The sequence below is a fragment of the Cariama cristata genome, unplaced genomic scaffold, assembly GCF_000690535.1.
Source record: "Cariama cristata isolate BGI_N322 unplaced genomic scaffold, ASM69053v1 scaffold24886, whole genome shotgun sequence".
Lineage (NCBI taxonomy): Eukaryota > Metazoa > Chordata > Aves > Cariamiformes > Cariamidae > Cariama > Cariama cristata.
The window spans coordinates 24,297-42,085 of record NW_009623101.1 but is presented as its reverse complement, the minus strand read 5'-3'; the positions used below and the strand labels follow the sequence as shown (position 1 = coordinate 42,085).

General features: G+C 34.4%; 1 protein-coding gene across 1 annotated transcript in view; it reads left to right on the top strand.

The window, feature by feature from the left end:
• Positions 1 to 17,789, top strand: part of U2SURP (U2 snRNP-associated SURP domain containing) — a 36,844-nt gene that overhangs the window by 7,616 nt on the left and 11,439 nt on the right. The window contains exons 9-21 of the mRNA XM_009702612.1: positions 1,076 to 1,287; positions 2,238 to 2,281; positions 5,593 to 5,697; positions 6,908 to 6,974; positions 7,071 to 7,234; positions 8,367 to 8,529; positions 9,042 to 9,121; positions 10,195 to 10,282; positions 11,518 to 11,640; positions 13,042 to 13,198; positions 13,602 to 13,697; positions 14,283 to 14,349; positions 15,328 to 15,490. Of these exons, the coding sequence (XP_009700914.1) occupies positions 1,076 to 1,287; positions 2,238 to 2,281; positions 5,593 to 5,697; positions 6,908 to 6,974; positions 7,071 to 7,234; positions 8,367 to 8,529; positions 9,042 to 9,121; positions 10,195 to 10,282; positions 11,518 to 11,640; positions 13,042 to 13,198; positions 13,602 to 13,697; positions 14,283 to 14,349; positions 15,328 to 15,490 (1,529 nt within the window). The remainder of the gene's footprint in view (positions 1 to 1,075; positions 1,288 to 2,237; positions 2,282 to 5,592; positions 5,698 to 6,907; positions 6,975 to 7,070; positions 7,235 to 8,366; positions 8,530 to 9,041; positions 9,122 to 10,194; positions 10,283 to 11,517; positions 11,641 to 13,041; positions 13,199 to 13,601; positions 13,698 to 14,282; positions 14,350 to 15,327; positions 15,491 to 17,789) is intronic.

Sequence of the window (17,789 nt, the reverse complement as noted above, 5' to 3'; positions counted from 1 at the left end):
GCAACCCCAACTCTCTCAGCCTGTCCTCACAGGAGAGGTGCTCCAACCCTCAGATCGTCTTCATGGCCTCCTCTGGGCTCGCTCCAACAGGTCCATGTCCTTCTTGTGTTGGGAGCCCCAGAGTTGAAGGCAGTACTGCGGGGGGGGTCTCACCAGAGTGGAGCAGAGGGGCAGGATCACTTCCCTTGACCTGCTGGTCACCCTTCTTTTGATGCAGCCCAGGATGCGGTTGGCTTTCTGGGCTGCCAGCACGCATTGCCAGGTCATGTTGAGCTTCTCCTCAGGGCTTCTCTTGATCCATTCTCTGCCCAGCCTGTGTTGTGCTTGGGATTGCCAATAATTGGTGATAAATATGTTATGTTCTTTTGAATAATGACTAAATTCCTAATACTGAAGAGGTAACTGTACTACGCCAGACATGTAATTTTGCATATGGACTATCTTGTCTATCCTTTAATTGAAAAAAGGAAAAAGGTATCTTACGTGATGAAGAAAACTACATCCTTACAGTTCAGGAAGAGCCTAAAAATCAAAAATCAGCATCATAGACAAAAAGAATAAAAAATGAAAGATTGCCCTTGCATAGCTTACTCAAAATGGTCCTTTACTAGGACCGTTAGTAAGTAGGTTTACACTGTGTAGGAGTTGTAATTGGTTATTACATTTGGTTTTGAATAACATAATTTGAAATTCATTATTATGAATAAAACATTTTGGAGAATTGAAGTGCAGAAATAATGTAATTTAAAAATTACTCTGTTCATTCTGATGTGCTGAATATCAAATTTTTAAGTTTGGGGTTTTTTTCCCCCCAAATAAGTCAAGTAATTGTGTACTGTAATCTCCTGAAAAGAGACATTGGGGGAAGATTAATACAATATTTCATGTAATAGACTTTTCATTTGCACATGATGTAGTCTGATAGATGTGATAAACTAGTCAACAATGTAAGCAAAAAGTAAACCATGGCAGGCAAACATAAAAGCTGCACTTAGAGAAATCTTGAGCAACGCAGAACAACTTTATAACATAATGATGTTTTTGTTGGTTTTTTTTACTTTCACTTTTTTTTCAGGCAAGATGATTATGTCGTTTGAAATGAAGCTAGGTTGGGGCAAAGCTGTACCTATACCACCACATCCAATATATATTCCACCTTCTATGATGGAGCATACCCTCCCACCTCCTCCGTCAGGACTGCCGTTTAATGCCCAGCCTAGGGAGAGATTGAAGAATCCTAATGCTCCAATGTTACCACCACCAAAAAACAAGGAAGATTTTGAGAAGGTAACTTACAGTACCCTGGGCCATATCTCATTGTTAAATACTACAGTCTGTGATAGTATTTCAGTGGCTTCATAGATTTGCATTGTTCAGGCTGACTTTGACAGCCCTTAGTGTACAAACTCATTGGCTCCCTGCTGTAGCCCAAGGGAACCTACTTAATTCCTGAAGCTCTGTTTCATGTCTGTGTTAGGGTACAGTATATTGGGTCTTCATTTATTTAAGTGCTGCTTTAAATCTGGCTATCATTTTCCCCCTCCAGGCTCCCTGGATTTTTTTCTCCTACGTCCCCCCCTTTTGTTGGCTGCCAAATTGCAGTATCTAAATTGTTTCTCTAGAGAAAGTACTACATTTTAATTTGGGTAGCATTATTTTTACACTAGAGGAGTTGATGTATTTTGTGTAGAAGGTAATTAATCTGGACATTGAGTAAGTATTTTATACTGCTTATGGAGTCAATTTTCAAACTTTTTTTTTTTTTTCTGGAATATTAGCTGATAAAAGGGTAAGTATCTTGTAATCACATACCAACTTGATTGACATTTGTAAGAATTTGTTGATTCTTTGAATGACACTTAAATGTTAGGGCTGTCTTTTTTGTAAGACTTGGGAATAAAGTAATACCAACGTGATCCAAGTCAAATAGTTTAGAATCTTTTCATAAACTTAAGAACTCCTTTCTTAATTATATCCAGCGTAGTACCTATTCAGTGCATCGATGTACATTCTGACAGGAATGTTCTGATACTTTGCAATTAGTGAACCTTTATGGTTCACTGACACAACCATTTGCATTTTGTGTAATTGCTTAGTTATAACTTCACAGCAGTGATTGCCTGCAAAACTTGTGATAGATGTGTAGTATTTTCATTGCATATGTATATTTTTGCTTGTTACTTGTTAACAATACTCACATATTCTATGTTTATTATCTGATGTGACTTCATATACAGACTCTGTCGCAAGCCATAGTCAAAGTGGTTATCCCAACAGAAAGGTACATGTTTTTCTTTATTATTACTGATCTAAATATAGAAAATTTCCCCTTCGGAATTTTAAAGAAAAATGGTGATGTTGAGGAAAAGGTAATGGCTTGACTGAGCAATGGTTCTTTCATGACACTTGAGAGAAGTGTGTGTGTTTTACAATCTTAATATCCTTCTCTTAATAAGTATTTTTTTTTTAGTGAGGGTAGTTTTAAGTAATTATCTTTTGCATTTAATTTAAGCATTAGAAATAGTTGCAGGGTAGTTTTGAGTGAACAGTAGGGTGAAATGGCTTGTCTTAAAGACACTGTGTAAGTCCTGACATAAACCTCAGAGTACTTCATAGTTGGATGCAGCTGTCTCCAGTGTGGTGCTGTGGGGTTTTCTTCTCTTCCCTCCCCCTTTTATTAATTTATTTTTTTTTTTACTTGTACAATTTGTAACCGACTTAGTTAAAAACCACTTTTGATTTCTGCTGTTTTTCTTAATGTGCAACAGTTAATAATTTTGGTCACTGAAAAAGGTAGTTCTGTATTGCAATAGTATTTTTACATTTTGGTCCCCATCAGTGCTTCTGCCTTCACACTAGTCTAGGTATACTCTTGCTCAGTTAAGCTAAAACCTTTTCCCAAACATAGGAACACAACACTGTTTTAAAAGTAAATAAGCACAAAAGATTACCAAATTCTCTTTGACATTGGCCTTGGTGAGCAACACCAGCTGAACTGTCTGCGGCAGCGGGGGACCAGGAAAACATCATGGGATGGATTGGGAAAGTATACAATTTTTGACCAGACATTGGTACGATCGGCTCCAATAAATGTGGTTTTATTATAACTGAAAAACTTTTTTTTGTTGGCCAACTTAAGCTAAATGACATTTTAAAATAATGCACTTAAAACTATCATCTTTTTTTACTACACTGTTTTAATTGTCACAAAGTCCCTTTTTTCTTTTTTTTTTTGTGTGTGTTGGGGGGGAAGAAAGATTTGTGAAGCTAGTTGTAGTAGTATATTAATGTATTTGTCAATAGATGCTCAAATGCACTAGTATTTTTGATGAAATTTCAGGATAGTACAATTTTTGTTGGTTAGAGACATGAATAATTCAGGCGACCAGGAGGAGTCTTGATTTGAGAAACATACTGAGTAGTAGAACAAGGACTTGTAAAACTGTACAGTGCTTACGGAGTAATTAATTTTCAGAGAAAAGTACGTTTCCATTTTATTTACTGTAGTATTTTGAAAGCTTCTATGTTAAGAGAAGCTCATGTTAATTGAATTGTATTTGAAAATACTTTTTTTCTTGATAACTTGCAAAGATGCTAATGAAAACTGCTAAGACTATTACACAGTGCATTGCATCGTGCAAAAATTTCATCTGCCTTTGGCAGGATAATACATTTAATTATTCTCCTTTGTTTGAAAATTTTCAATACTGGTTTTTAACATCTCTTACTTAGTATTTACTAAACAGAAAACCTTGAGTATACACAATCAAGTTTGTTCTGAAAAATTTACTTTCGAGTAGTTGTGTCTTATGCACCAAAATGCATATAATACCCTCTTTCAGATATGGGATGTACTGAATTTTTTTTTTTCATACATCTGAGATCTTTCCGAAGCAGATATTCTTGTTCAAACATAAGCTGCTCTTATGCAACTTTATTGTACTCGATGAAAGAAAAATTAGATGAAAACCAATGGCATGGTTCTGCAGGAAGCCAGAAATGGTCACATTGAACTTGCCTTAAAATAAATGAATGGTGAAATAGCGCAGAGGCTTGAAAGCTAATTGTAAATTTTTTTTATTACTGATCTTTTCAAATACAGTTCATATAACAAGAACAATCTTGCTATGTAGACTTTCAGAACACTGCTTTAAATAAAATGGCTACAGAATTATTGAGACTATGTCCTCTTTACAATGTTTCTGGGATTTTGAAAAGCAAACGGACAGGAAAATTGAGCTGGTAGCTGTTTGATTTTTTTATTATTTTTTTTTTGTGTGTAATATTTGAGGCAAACAGTAGATATAATGCTAGCTGGTATGAAACAGAACATTTGCTAAGTTTGCAGATGGCAGGGGCAGGTTTTTATTACTATATTTTTAAGTTGAAATTTTTTTTTGATCTGGTGCATTATATCTGTGGCAGAACTTTGAATACTCATGGTAGAAAATAATTGCCTCGTTACTAAGAAGTAATAGAAAATTCTGCAGCTTATCAATGTAACAATTTTTGAGTTTTAATCACTAAGACATTGCTGAAAGGAAATCTAATGACATACACGTAAAGAATGAATGTCCATTTGTTACATCTAGGAAAATAAATTTTAAAAATGTAAAAATCTGTATTTTTTTTTGTTTGCATCACATTCAAAGGACATGTGCTGTGAAGCTTTTGATATATGTAGGTAATCTGTATTTGAAAATTCAGGATCCTGTTTCCAAAAAACCCCAAAAGGTTGGAAACTGACGATCACTATTCTTTATAAAACTTGTATGACTGTCTCATGTTAGCATGCTTGTAAGTTACTCTGCATTTTCAGATGTGGCTTGAAAAATGTGCACTTCACATCTGCTTCTTGCCTGTCTCAGGATGTAATGCTGAATGAAACGAATACAGATTTTTTTTATTTTATTTTTTTGATTGTGATTTGGCTCACTTAGTGTATGAGGGAGGAAACATTGGGTGGTATGACATGAAATGATGGACAGTTTTGTTCTGTGCCAATAGTTGAGTCTTGACCAAAAGAGATTATCTAAATTTAATAAAACCGTTGCCCTGTTTGGCATCGAGAAGGCTATTTGCTTTTCCTTTCATACTTGAATAGTTTGAAAGCTGAATGCAGTTTCTATTGAATATTAGAAAGTATGTGTGTTTAATTTTGCGCATAATATTCAGCCACTTGTTCCTCTGTAGAACTTTAGCTAGCACTGTGGTCTTAGTTCTAGGCAATTTAGATGAGGGCTTAGTTTTTCATAGTTAATTGTACTTTGGTGTTCAGTTGCCCATTTTTATGCATGAGGACTATTAAGCTTTTGCTAAGCAAGAGACGGTTGTAGGCTAAGCCGTGGAAATTCAGGAAAGAGGTCTCCTCTTAAATTCTTACTCCACCACTCGTAGGCATGCTTTTATTTTAGACTGCCCGTGTCTATGATGCAAGGCTATAATATGTTCCATGTTACCTTATCTTTTATACGGTTTTCTTAACAATACAGCAAAATAATCTCCTGCACAGTTGTAGTATCTTAGGTGGAGTGTAGTTTTATATAGTGTTAGGTCTGAATCAATTTTTCTTTAACTGTGTTGTTGTTGTAGGAATTTGCTCGCTTTGATACATCGAATGATAGAGTTTGTGGTACGGGAAGGGCCTATGTTTGAAGCCATGATCATGAACCGAGAAATCAACAATCCAATGTTCAGGTGCTTATTACATTGTGTCCATTTAAATAGGGCTAACTAGTTTCACTGTTGCTAATACTTTGCATTTCTGAAATACTAATAAGAGTTGTTTTTACTATGTCTATCTTTATGTGCAGATTTAAATTTTACAAATTGTACGAATGCTTATACTATCTTTTTATGAAGAAGAATGCACTTTTATTCTAGTTGTTACTAATGTGTACATATGAATAAATAAAATACTATATTCACAGTATAAAATACGCTTGTACATATATAAAAAAAGTACATAAAATAAATAAAATTACATTTAATGCCTACTTTTCTGAGGGATTCAGAGTCATCAGTGGAAGCAGTAGCATACATTTTTAAAAAAAGAAAAAAATCCCCCCCCAAACCAGACAGGCTAACTCAATATAAAGTCCAGTCTTCCTGGAGCCCAATTTCTAACTTTTAGGAAGAGCTGGGAGTCATTTTTCTTTGATGTCAATGCAAATAGGATTAAACTTTAGCTGACATAGTGAAGTTGTCAGAATTTCCAGCTCTTGTCGTTAGTGAAATAAAAAAGGATCAATTTCCAAAGTTCTTGTGAAATGCAGTCTCTGAAAAACTTTTTCAGGGAAATACTGAATGACCTTTTAAAAATGTTTTATTTGCAGTAATGTTGAAGTGCTTCATTATGATTTTTATATACAAATTGAGAAAATATGCGGGTCCAAATATCCTGGCCATTAAAAATGAGCTGCTTTGCCCCCCTGCCGCCCTGATCTTGTCAGTGTTCTGACAGACAGTTTACTGATGGAGAACTTCAGGTCATTTAGTATTTGATTTGAGCAACCTAACTGTGTAGCTATGAGTTCCTGCACTACTTGTGCTGAGGTTGCAGTTGCTCCCGTGGTGACTTTGCACTGATGATTCTTCTGCTTTACTGTGGGACTGCACAGTCATTCTTTCTGACCCTGTTTGTTCTGGTTTTAACTTCTGAGAAATGCTGTGCCTTTGTGGAATTCTGCGGTCTGCTTTGCAGATTGCATATGTATGTGCGTTGGAGCAGTTACACTTGTTCTGCACAGTTGTGCTGTAGGTGTACATGATTTTAGCTATCTTGAGTTCACTTGGTAGATGAGATGGGATTCTGAACAGGGTTTGGTTATATTTTTTTATTACTTCCTTTGAATTTGCTTCAGTTAAATAGTTTGTAATATGTTTTGTTCTTTGCTCTTTGGTTTAGGTTTTTATTTGAAAACCAGACTCCAGCCCATGTATATTACAGATGGAAGCTTTATTCAATTCTTCAGGCAAGTAGAATTTTAGTGGCAATTCATAACTTCAAGCATAATGAAATAAAAGAACACGAAAATAAAAATACTTTCTTTTTTTTTTTCTTTTGGTAGGGAGATGCTCCAACCAAGTGGAGGACAGAAGATTTCCGTATGTTCAAAAATGGATCATTTTGGAGGCCGCCACCATTGAATCCGTATTTGCATGGGATGTCAGAAGAGCAAGAAACGGAAGCGTTTGTGGAGGAACCGAACAAGAAGGGTGCACTTAAGGAAGAGTATGAACTTCTATCAATTTGTAGTGCTGTTTTAACTGCTTATCTGCTCGTTTTTTTTCCTGTTGTGTTTTTATAATTGTAATACGTCATCCCTAAAATGTTATGTTTGTCATAATGTTACTTGGAAGCTCTCTTAACCTCTGTGCTTTTCAGTTAGTCTATTGTGGTGATTCTTGTTGCTACATATATTCTGGATTTGGTTAGATTTGTTATCATTGAAAAATGAGTCCTTTCAATCCAATTGTTATTAACCCTTTATTTGAAGGGGATCAGGAAGATGAGAGTTTTTCCTCATTTTCTGTTCCAGTCTGCTGGTGGGGATATATAGGACCTTTTTCAACATTGTTATGATCTCATGAACCAAACAGTTGTAATAATCTTAAATTTACTGATGCTGTTCATCAAAAATTAAAATTGGGAGCAGTTGTTAATAAGCAGGAAGAGACAGATCATCAGAGTTCTTTGTTGTGAATTGTAAGTGTGGTGGGGATGGCTATGGTAGTTGAAACATATACATTATTTTCTTAGTTTTGCTATTACTGTACCAACTGTGTTCTTAGCATCTGGCATTTTTTCTTGTTATATTCTTATCATCATAGTTATGATACTAGTCATGGTTCTGGAGGTTTTAATACATAATTTATATCTTACATCTTCTTTTTGAAAGACTCGAAAAGATATTCTTTTGAGAGTGTCCTCTATATATGGAGGCCAGGGAAAACCTGAAATAATTGCTTCTTACTAGCTTTCTGAATCTAATGTTTCTTATTCTGCAGCAGAAATTACTTGCATGCTTTGTATTTATCCATTTTGATTTAGACTTAAACTAAATCCAAAAATATAATTACTTTATTAGAGGTACTAATGTGCTGCGTTAGGTATCTCTCGAGTTATTTTTCCTTGATTTCTGTATATAGTCAAGACTTGAGTGGGAATTTTTTGCACTTTGTTTATTTATGTAATGTGGATGCATATGTTCATGAGTCACTGAAAAAACTCAGGCAACAGAATATAAAAATGCTTAGAATTGGTTTTGTTCTAAAGATGGAAAAATCAAGAACATAATTAAATGGAAATTCCCCAAAGTACTGTTAATTTTATATTTAAAGTATTAAAATTCCTGGTATTTCAGACAGAGGGACAAATTAGAGGAAATTCTGCGTGGATTAACACCTCGGAAGAATGATATTGGTGATGCAATGGTTTTCTGTTTAAATAATGCGGAAGCTGCTGAAGAAATTGTAGACTGCATTACAGAATCATTGTCCATTCTGAAGACTCCTCTTCCTAAGAAGGTATGGAGATTTTGTATAATCTTGTATTTTGGGGGAAGAGCTCACTTAACAGCATGTGCATATAATTTACAAGCATTATTTTGTAGGTTTCAGATAGCATTGAGGTTTTGTATTAAAAGGTGGGCTTGAACTTAAGTATGCTTTTTTTCCTGTGGGATTTTCTTAGATATTTTTATTCTTTCTGAACCTGCTTGTAAATAATGTTCTGCCTTAGTGTGAATTTGAAAACAGCAGAATAGTCTGTTTAAACAAGGAGGTAAAAATTGGAATGCCATGTTCTGTCTTTTGTAATACTATGTAATATCACGTTATAGTGGTTAGTACTCTGTAGCATAAGAGGGGGCTAATTGCCTTTTAGCATGTTTATTAACAATACGGCTGTGTTACACTTAGTTCTAATTTCGTACTTCTAGATATTTTAAACTGTCTTGTATTCTTTCTGGAAAAATGCATATATTTTCAGGATGATTTAAACTCTACAGTTATCTTAATTTGAACATTCTTTCTTGTAGATTGCAAGATTATACCTAGTGTCGGATGTGTTATACAACTCTTCAGCTAAAGTTGCCAATGCTTCCTACTATAGAAAATTGTAAGTACAGTATTTTAGGTGATTGATCATTAAAAAAAAGAAGAATATCTTTATATTCAGTTTTGTACATCTCTGCACAAATGTGATTGGAGAGAAAGTCACCCTTTTCTATGAGGCTGCTGTTAAAACGCTGATGATATTTTATCTCTTTGCATGAAAATGTGTTAAGATGCTACTAACATGTAGCATGTTAGTGTGGAGGATTGCTTTGTAATGCCAAAAGAGTATATGCCCTATTCAAGGGACCACTTGCATCAAACCTCAGTAGAGATGAGAATAATTCAGGGCCTCTTTAAAGAAAGACAGCCAGTAGATACTGATCAAGATATGGTATAGCAAATAATCCATGTGAAGAAAATAGAATTTTTTTTTTTTTTTTTTTAATTACAACATGTTTTTTAATTCTCCATGAACTTTGGAGAACTTGTAAGGGGATTATGCACTTTGTTTCTAAGGTGCTGAGCAGAATGTAGGAAAAATCTTCAAGGGAGAGTACCTTTGTCCTACTTAGGTATTTGTTTCTAATTCCTGAGTCTCTCTAATGTTATGGTAGCACAATGGGGAATATTCAGCAGGTTACAAAACTCTAACAATTGCAGATGATGTTGCTTGTTGCAGTCTATCTTTGCTGTGCCAGTTTATTTTTTTTGCACACTTAGAGAATCTCAGGGGAACCTAGGCAGCTGTTACTCACTGTGCTTTCATTGAGGGCCTCATTGAGTAAATTGGAATGGAAACATAACTAAGATTTTTTTAAAAATACAGATTGAATTTTGAGACCATTCTTTTGCTGTATATAAGGTTGTAAAACTCCTTTTATCCTCCTCCAGTCTTTCCAGGCTGTATAAAGAGACTGCAGCAGATGTGAAGATCTCCCTTCACAGTTCTGTTGTTGTCCAAGGTGATTTTATGTATCGTAATCATATTTGCTTTATAGTTCAGTTCATCGCTACTATAGGGATCAGGACCTTGTGCTTTTGCATCCTGTGTCCCAGGTATTTTCATGAATTATGTATGTCCAGAAAACATATATTGCAGAGTTTAACTGAAGAAATGTGTATGTTTAATTCTAGTTTTGAGACAAAATTATGTCAGATATTCTCTGATCTCAATGCTACTTACCGTACAATACAAGGCCATTTACAGTCTGAAAATTTCAAGGTATGTATTTCATTGTTACTTACATGACATAGATGTCAAATAAATAGATGTTCCTGCACTAGAGATTGCATACTATGATAGGTGGCTTAGAACTCAAGCTTTCTAGTGAAACTTTTATTTTAAATAAAAAAAAAAGTTTTCTCTCTTGCAAAGATACCCTTGAAATTAAGGAAGAAAATCGAACAGTTGAAGTGTACCAGTAGACATATAATTGTGGAGTTGACAGGATATCTGAATTGCAAACAAGGCCTTCTAGGTTTCTGATTATTTATGGACCACCTATATTTCAGTTTCAAAAATAAATTTAGGCTGTTCAGTATGGAAAGAAACTGCTGGACATAACAGCATAAAGTTAGTTTTTAACTTTTTTGTGATAATTAGGCTTTATTTTTTGAGGTCTGATAAACAGTCTGACTATGGATAGCTGAGAGTGATTTTTGAGATAAAGTGCTCTACTTCTCATAGTTCTCATGCTCAGCCTAGCTTTTCCTTCTCCTGTTTTAGAGATGCCTCTACAGTTCTTTTTTTCTTTTTTCTTTTTTTTTGAAATCAGAAGCTTTAAATACAAAGCTTACAGTGTAGTTATTCTGTATTAAGGTCTTTATCCTGGTTATCCTACCTTTTCTGCTCCCAATTGCTCTAGATTGAGGATCAATTTTAGTTATCTGCTATTTTAAAACTGTTTATTAAATTACATGGTAAAGACAGGCAGTAGATTTTTTTTTTTTAAAATATATCTACATCTCCAGTTACATTTAATGTGTCAAGCTTGAGTGGCAGCCCATCATTTCAAATATACATCACTTCTACAAAAAAAATGAAAGTAGGGACATAATTTCAGTTCAATAATATGAATAAGCCAGTGTTAATTTTAGTTATTTTATCTTACAAAGAAAGATATTTTCTGTTGCATATAGTAGAGGCGCCTGCTTCTAACATGTGGGCAGAATGGGATTTACTATTGGGATAGCAACTGTGAACAACTGAAATAGATAATGTAACAGGAATTTAAAGGGAAAAGGAAACCCAAGTGAGATTTTAGAAAAAGTAGTTCCTATATACATATTTTTGTGAAATTACTAGTCTTGCCCAGCATGGCATCATTGTAATGTACTCCAGTATGGAACTACTTAGGAGTAGCTGTCTACAGTTGTAGTTCTCTGTGGTGTATTTCCGATCACTGGAAATTTCTTAATACAAATGTTACTAGCATTTTATTTTCCTATTGCTTCTAGCAACGGGTTATGACATGCTTCCGAGCATGGGAAGACTGGGCGATCTATCCAGAACCATTTCTGATCAAACTACAGAATATCTTCTTGGGGCTTGTAAATATCATGGAAGATAAAGAAACAGAGGTAAGTGACCTTGGTAGTGATGCTAGCAGATGTTGAGGAAAAATGTGTAAATGTAAACTAGGGCTGGCAAGGATTATTTTGATATCTGTGTTAGGGTGAATAAACCTTTTTTTCTTCTGAATCCTTGCTCTTAAATATGGGTGTAACAGATATTTTCAGGTGCAAATACTGTTCAGTCTGTTTATTCATTTGTTGCTTGTAGATTAGGTGCTGTAGTGTAGTTATATTGTGAAACCATTGCAGAGCAAAGACTAGTGCAGAATGACTGGTACTTCCTTTGTATTGGAAATACTCTGTAGCATCTGTGAATTTTGAGTTAGAATTTCAGTCATTAGTTTTAATTTCTGAGAGTTCTAAATAGCTAGGCATCTGGCTACCTGAATCATCTACTTTCTTTCTGTGTGAGTGTCACACTTGAATGTTATAGAGCCATCTGAGGTTTCTTAGTTTGACAGGAAGGTTGTGATAGATCATTTACACTGATGATACTCTACCTTGATCTTTGCTGTGTTGTATTAGAGCAGTAAGTTGCCAACTTTGTCATTACGCTACAGCATTTGTCTCTTCTTCTTTTTTTTTTGATAGAAGTTATTTTAAACAGGCTATGTAGTGAGTTTTAGTTATTGCATAGTAACATGTATGAATTATTATTCAATGTTTTGAAGCTCTATGCTTAAAATTTCTAGAATACCATTAGCACAGAGTGAATGTGTACTGATCTGTTTACAGTTACCTATAAATATTATTTAAGAGAATCAAAACAGTGGACACTAATAAGTGGTTGTATGTTTAGGATAAGTTAATTTTGTAACTCTGTGGAAACATGCCTTTCAGAACAGTGGGAGGGAGATCTACAGTATAAATGGAAGGTTAGCTTATTTCCCTTAGCGGTAGAGCAGGGTGAACGTGCATGTATGAAGGACAGTGACTGTACCTAATGGGTTAGAATATGTAGCTGTATTTATCATTTATGCATGTTCCTTAAATTTGTGTTCCTGTTAAATAGTTGATTTCTGTCAGTTATTCAGATTACTGGTTCTCGGGAAATCTTTCATGTGTAGTACGTATAACTTATATGACTGTAATTGGCTCATTTTGAGCTAAACTTCAGCTTAATATCTCTTCTTTTGAATATAGGTATTGCAAAGCTTCCAGTACATTGAGGACAAATTCCAAGTTCTTGCGTATAATTTTTTTATAGGAGGATATTGTCATATTTTTCCTCTGCAATAAGCAACTGTGCTTGGTAGGAAAACTTGTTCCAGTTGAGATTTTTGGTTTTAGATATTTTCAAAGCTACTTCTTTAAAAAGAAGTGAATCAACAATTGGAGAAGTAAAGAAAAGCAATGTAGAATTTTTTTTTTTTTCTTTTTCTTGAAATAATTATTATTTGCTTTTAGGAAGTACCAGATGATCTTGATGGCGCTCCCATTGAGGAAGAGCTTGATGGTGCTCCATTAGAAGATGTGGATGGAATTCCTATTGATTCTGCTCCTATTGATGATCTGGATGGAGTCCCAATTAAATCGCTGGATGACGATCTTGATGGAGTTCCTTGTAAGAAATGTTTGAACTCTACTTTCAGTTTGAATCTTCAATTTTTTGATGATTTTTTTTTTTTTTTCCATGAGTAGTTTTTACAAGTTCAACCAATAATCAACATGGCATGTAGCTTAGTAAAAAGTTGAGTTGATTAATTTAAATTTGTTCTAGGAAGAATTAGTGCTTTTAGATTGTAATTGCTTCAGAGACACAGTAGGTGTCTTCTGATGTTATGCACATCAGGTTCCAAATCCTAATTTCTTTTCCTTGCAAATAATGAAATGGTATGATATGCCTCAGTATTCAGATATGCTGAATACGCTTCCAATATAATAATCTGATTGTTATATTAGGATTTTTCCATTTGAACTTCTGAGGAGCTTTGAAAATTATTTTTCTGTGTCTCTTTCTCCAACAGTGGATACGGCAGAAGACTCAAAGAAGAATGAACCTATATTTAAAGTTGCACCTTCGAAGTGGGAAGCAGTGGATGAATCGGAACTGGAAGCTCAAGGTTAGTTTTCAAAGTATATATTAAACCAAAACACTTCCCTAAGTAAACTGAAAGCTTAATGTCGCTTGCCTTTTTCATGATTATTTTCAATTGATCTGTTCAAAAGTGCTAATATGATTTGTGTAGTAATACAGTAGGATTTTCAATTGTAGCTTTCTTTTTTGGTTATAACTTCAGTGAAGAAAATACTATATTCTGGTTTTGTTATTCTACTTCAATAACCTACCAACCTTTAAAAGTAATTTCCAGTTCATTAAGACTAAATACTGAGAAAAAATCTGGGTATGTGGTTGGCAGTCGTTCTGAATATTTGTTTGGAAAATAAGATTTTACAAACTGACAAATACTTGGCTGTTTTTGAAGGATTTACTGAAATGGTACACAATGTAAGTGAATAGCTCTGTAAATAGTAAATTTTCTGATAAGGTGCTGTTTTGAGTATTTCTATGAGATAGAAATCTGTATTAAGTGCTAGATGCTGGTAAATTTTATCACATTGTAATTTTTATTATATCTACAAATACTAATTTTCAGATTAAGTGATAACTTTTTCTGTTGTTAAAATTACTGTACTGTCTCTTCTAGCTGTTACTACTTCTAAGTGGGAGCTTTTTGACCAACATGAAGAATCTGAGGAGGAAGAAATTCAAAAGTAAATACTTTTTCATTCTGATGAAAACATACTCATTTTCTTTCTCTAAAGTTTAGTGTCTTTGGAACTCCCTATAAGATATGTATGTATTATAAAAGCAGAACAAAAATGAAATTTTGAAAGTAGGAAAATAAGAAAATGCAGACAAATCATGATTTTAGTGCTGCAGCGTGCTTTCAGCCCCCATAATTTTTTTCTAACACGATAAATTATACCTTTTGTTGGAGTTAACCATAATCTTTAAACTGATGCTGATTTGATAACTTCATGTCAAATAGTAAGAACTAAAGTAGTAGTATTTTACGGTTTGGAAATCTTGATGTCAGATAGGTATGAATGTTTCTAAATCTCTGCTGTTTGCTTTGAGACAAACACAGTGAATAATGTTCTGATGTATATGTTTCTTTGGATGCTAATAGACTCTGTGCCATCTGTTGTTTTTGAGCAGTCTTTTACTTTGTTCTTTAGGTAATTGATAGCATCTATTAGTAATGCTTTAATTATCTTACTGCATTGCATGTAGCCCTGCAGTGCTCTAGTGGCCAGTCTGGGAATATAATTTTGAGTATCTGCCACGTCTCAGGTTTAAAGCGAAAGTGTAGTAAATTTTGTTCTTTTATAATACTTATTATATTTGAAAAGCATGATTACAGCACTTAAAGAGATTTTGTTGAAGTAGTGGACTTGTTTTGTAGCTGAGTTAAATATGGATTTGGTGACTGTAAATTCTTCTGCATTTTTTATATGAAAAGTGTAAATTATTTGAGTAATAAAACCCAACAGATTTAATTAAATGAAAATGTTAAGATATCTATCTCAGATGGAGACTGTTTTGTAGCTGCAGACTTTTACATAGCATAATCTTAACAGATTTCAAAATTAGTAACTAATCATAGAAACTAAGTAGGAGAGATGGTAAATTTTGTTACAGATAATTGTCTTGATGTTATCAGTTAATTCTGTATGTTTTCTGTAAAGTCAAGAAGAAGAAAGTGAAGATGAGGAAGACACTCAGAGTTCAAAGTCAGAAGAGCAACACATGTATTCCAATCCTATTAAAGAAGAAATGCCTGAATCCAAGTCATCAGTCAAATATTCAGAAATGAGTGAAGAAAAGCGTGCCAAACTCCGAGAGATAGAGGTCAGCATGTGGTGTTTTGTGTCACCCTTTTGTACCTTTCCAATCCCCCCCCCTCCGCCCCCGAGTTCTCTACATACAATAAGTTATTTTTACTGAAATAATTATAGTCCTATTATATACCCTTTTTTTTAGTCCAGTGTATTTTCATAAACGTATGTTTGTTTACAGCCTTGCCTTGTTTTGCCTTTCAAAATAATGCAGGAAAAAATGAAAATTGAGTCAAGGAATATTGCATGTTGAGAATGACTCTTCTTTTTCAATGACCTTTTTCAGTACCACTGGTAGCCTTAGATTGCTTGGGTTCCTCTATGCTTTTCTCCTCTTGGCAAATGGGAGTGACTTCTGGATGTGGCCTTAGTTCTATGCCTTTCTTGTTCTCTCTGTCTGTTACCTTGAAGTGTCTGTATTTTATTGCATTTAAAAGTTACTTTTTTCACTGTGTCAAGTCATCAAACAAAGAAGTAGATGCAACTAAATCAGGTAGTCCTGGAAATGGGGCATTTTAATTGAAGACCTATATGCAGTTTATAGGGCTCACTCGTTCTTTTATCCTTTCTCCCAGCATAGGTGTTAGTATAGCTGTTAAGGTTGATAAGCACAGATTCTTAGGTCTTCATGCTGGCTTCTGAGCTTGTGGTTGACTGAGACAGTAACTAGAATTTGAATTTAGCATGAGCTTTGTGTAGCAGTGAAGCCTTTCTGTCATACAGTGCTGTGCAAAAGCAGGTTTAAAATTGCTTGCAACTTTCCAGCTTGTATTCAGTATTAAAACCCATGATACACTGAATACTGAAATTCTGGTACCTTCTGTTCAATACATGAAAATATTAAGACACTGCTAAACTACTTGTTGCAGTTGTAGCATCTCCAAGTGACAGATTATAATTTGAGTAATATTTTGAAGGTGGAATTGTGGCTGCCTAACTATTTATGCTGTAATGTACTAGTTAGCTAAAATTGGACACTAACAAAGACCCGTAATAGTCTTTCAAGATTACAACAGTAATATTTTAAAATGTCACAACTGTTGTTTCTCCCAAATATGCTTCTGTTTGATAATTCAGATGATTAAAATTAATGGGCTATAACTAAGCACTTAGAAATCTTTTGCTTTGCATAGCAGTTTGAAAGTTCATGATGCGTAGCCATTTGAAGTGAGTAAATTCTGAATTTGAGGAAAGCTAAATAGGATTTATGTCTGACTTGACTCATGGTGGCAGTAGTTCTGTAGAAAATATATGATGTTAGACTAATGAAAGTACAAGTGAAACTAGTTTTCATTTTGCTGTAGTAATGATTGCAGCGGTTATGGAAAGGGCTCCTTTCAGATTGAGTATCTGATTTGCAGAAGTTATCCTGGCAGTTGTGGAGATGGATCAGGAAGTGATTTACTTCAACCATTGTCAATTTTACACTGCGGAAGTGTTGTAAGTTCTTTCATTGATGTATCTGGTCTGTAACAGTTTTAGGTGGTAAATATTTGAGGTTTTCAAGTGCATGTTGCCATCTTTATTCTTTGTGCTAAGTAAATTACCATCTCAATTTCAGACTTTTGGAATTGCCAGAAAAGGATTGTAATTTTTTTCATTTTCAGAACATTTCAGGCACTATGTAAAAGTACTTAAATTTTAAAATTTCTCCATAAGTTTATCATTGTCCAGAAAGTACTCCCTGTACTACCTGAAAGCATTCACGCTCAAAGTTTCTTCTTGGTATGTACCCAGTCCCCACCAAAGAACGCATCTGTTACTAAATTTGAAGGCAGGAACTGAGAAAAAAACCGAAAACAATTACTAGCTTTAACAATTATGCCATCTAATATACACTGTTAAAAATGTTGTGTAAAATCTTTGGCAAAAAAATGGCAGTCTGATTCTCTAGAAGTTTACACAGTGACTACTGGGGAAGCTGAAACACATTTTTTTTTCAGGCATTTTTTGGAAACTCACGAATACAAACAACAATTCATTCTATTGGCACAGTTAGTAGATCAAGTTTGTCAGCTGGGAGGGGAAAGTGCAGTAAGAACCAAACTTTGGCCACAGCCATCAGACTGGTGCCATCAAAGAAGGCGAGTTATTAGCTCTTTGTTTGCCTTCCCCCATACCCCCGTTAACCTTGCTGAAGTGTCAGGTCTTTCCAGAACTTAGCAAGAGCAGAAACTTTTTTGTAACACTGAAGAACAGTGATTTCTTTACTGTTTTTTTCAGTGTGGAAAGATTGGCATTTTGCTTTACGTTATAAATCAAATTTCAAAATGGTCTTTATGGTACTATGCATGTGTGTATGTCTCTTTCCC